This window comes from Cygnus atratus, chromosome 1, assembly GCF_013377495.2.
Source record: "Cygnus atratus isolate AKBS03 ecotype Queensland, Australia chromosome 1, CAtr_DNAZoo_HiC_assembly, whole genome shotgun sequence".
Lineage (NCBI taxonomy): Eukaryota > Metazoa > Chordata > Aves > Anseriformes > Anatidae > Cygnus > Cygnus atratus.
The window spans coordinates 147,511,720-147,514,237 of NC_066362.1; the positions used below are offsets into that span (position 1 = coordinate 147,511,720).

The 2,518-nt window shown below is 72.2% G+C and overlaps 1 protein-coding gene across 1 annotated transcript; it reads left to right on the forward strand.

Annotated features, from left to right (window-relative positions):
• The first annotated feature begins 1,167 nt into the window (after positions 1-1,167).
• Positions 1,168-2,292, forward strand: SOX1 (SRY-box transcription factor 1). Its single transcript, XM_035557088.1, has one exon. The coding sequence runs from the start codon at positions 1,168-1,170 to the stop codon at positions 2,290-2,292; it is 1,125 nt and encodes a 374-aa protein (XP_035412981.1).
• Positions 2,293-2,518: the final 226 nt, after the last annotated feature.

Genomic DNA, 2,518 nt, shown 5'->3' on the forward strand with positions numbered 1-2,518 from the left:
ATTGCAGCGGCCTCCCGTGCTTTGCCCCCGCGGATGAGGAAGCAGCTGGGGGAAATCCACGCGTGCAAAGCCCCCTTGGGCTGGTGGGATGCTGCGCACCGACGGGGCGACCCCAGGAACGGCTTGTGGCGGGGGGCGCCCCGCTTGGGGGGGGGGGGGGGTGACAGGGGACGGGGGTACGGGGGGACCCCCGGGGGGTCCCGGGGGTGGGAGGGAGACCGCAGGGGCGGGTCCTCGCCGTGACCCCGCCGCCCGCCCCCTTTTCCCGCGCGGCTCCGGCGCGCCCCGCCGGACGTCACTGCTCAGCGCGCGCGTTATGCAAATCGCCGCCCTTCGGCGCGCCCCCATTGGCCGCCGCCGAGCGCGGGAAGGCGGGGCCGGCTTCCGCCCCGCCCTTCCCCGCCCGTCCCTCCCCGGCCGTCCCCTCCCTTCCCCTCCCCTCCCCGGCCGGCCCCGTCCCGTCCCGCCCGGGCCGCGGGAGGGAGACCACCGCCAGCAAATTGCGGCGGGGCTCGGCGCGGCCAGGCTGGCTTCCCCACCCCCCCTCTCCTCCCCCGTTCCTCCTCCCGCTTTTTTTTTTTTTTTTTTAGTTAACGTTTAAATACTTTTTTTTTTTTTTTTTTTTTTGGCGTGGCGGTGGGTTTTGCCTTCTCCCTTCCGCTCCCCGTTTCACCTGCGATCAGCGGATGCAAGTCACACAGCGCGCTCCCTCCCTCCCTCCCTCCCGCCCTCCTCTCCCTCGAAGTTAGCGAAGAACAAAAAAAAAAAAAAAAAAAAAAAAAAAAGATAGATCTGTTAAGAACAAGAGCGGCGGAGAGAGAGGAGGGGTGTGCGCGTGTGTGCCGGGAGAGCTGAGCGAGCGAGCGAAGCAGGAGGAGAGCCGCCGGGCGCTCGGCACGCTCCGCTCCTTCCTTCCCTCCCTCCCTCCCCGGCGGCCAAGTGCTGCAGCAAGTTTTGCCGAGCACCTGTGCGAGCAGCTCCGAGCCCGGTCCCCCCGAGGGGGCTGCGAGAGGGGCAAGGTGCCCGCCGGCGGGGCCGAGCCCGCGCTGCCTCCCTCCCGCTTTCCTCTCCGCCTTCGCCTTCGCCTGGCTCCCGTTCGCCTCGGCTCCTCTATGTCCGATCCGCTTTCCGCGCCCGGCGCCGGAGGAAAGTGACAAAGCTTCGTGAATGTACAGCATGATGATGGAGACGGACTTGCACTCCCCCGGCGGAGCCCAGGCCCCCGGCAGCCTCTCGGGGCAGAGCGGAGCGGGAGGAGGCGGCGGCGGCGGCGGCGGCGGCGGCGGGGGCAGCAAAGGCGGCCAGGACCGGGTGAAGCGCCCCATGAACGCCTTCATGGTGTGGTCGCGGGGCCAGCGGCGGAAGATGGCCCAGGAGAACCCCAAGATGCACAACTCGGAGATCAGCAAGCGCCTGGGCGCCGAGTGGAAGGTGATGTCGGAGGCCGAGAAGCGGCCCTTCATCGACGAGGCGAAGCGGCTGCGGGCGCTGCACATGAAGGAGCACCCGGATTATAAATACCGGCCCCGGCGGAAGACCAAGACGCTGCTCAAGAAGGACAAGTACTCGCTGGCCGGGGGGCTGCTGGGCGCCGGCTCGGCCGGGGGCGGCCCGGCGGGCGTCGGCGTGGGCATGGGCGTCGGCGTCAGCCCCGGCGGCGTCGGGCAGCGCCTGGAGAGCCCCGGCGGCACGGCCGGCGGCGGCTACGCGCACATGAACGGCTGGGCCAACGGCGCCTACCCGGGCTCGGTGGCGGCGGCGGCGGCGGCGGCGGCGATGATGCAGGAGGCGCAGCTCGCCTACGGCCAGCACCCGGGCGGCGGGGGGCACCCGCACCACCCGCACCCGCACCACCCGCACCACCCGCACAACCCGCAGCCCATGCACCGCTACGACATGGGCGCGCTGCAGTACAGCCCCATCTCCAACTCGCAGGGCTACATGAGCGCCTCGCCCTCGGGCTACGGCGCCCTGCCCTACGGCTCCCAGCCCCACCAGAACTCGGCGGCGGCGGCGGCGGCGGCGGCGGCGGCGGCGGCCGCCTCCTCGGGGGCGCTGGGCGCGCTGGGCTCGCTGGTGAAGTCGGAGCCCAGCGTGAGCCCGCCCGTCACCTCGCACTCGCGGGCCCCGTGCCCCGGGGACCTGCGGGAGATGATCAGTATGTACTTACCGGCCGGGGAAGGCGGCGATCCGGCGGCCGCCGCCGCCCAGAGCCGGCTCCACTCCCTGCCCCAGCACTACCAGAGCGCCAGCACGGGGGTCAACGGCACCGTCCCCTTGACGCACATCTGAGCCGGCCCCGGCACCGGCACCGGCACCGGCAACGGGAGCGGCGGAGGCGGGCACCGGCCCCGGCCCCGGCCCCGGCCCCGGCACGGGGCCGCCCCGCGGGACTGCGCCCCGCCGCCGCCGCCGCCTCCCGCTCGCCCCCCGGCCGCCCGCCTCGCCCCGGCTCCTCGGCTCTCCGGCCCCGATCCCCCCCTCTTATTTTTGCCTTTTATTCCCATTCCTTCCCGCC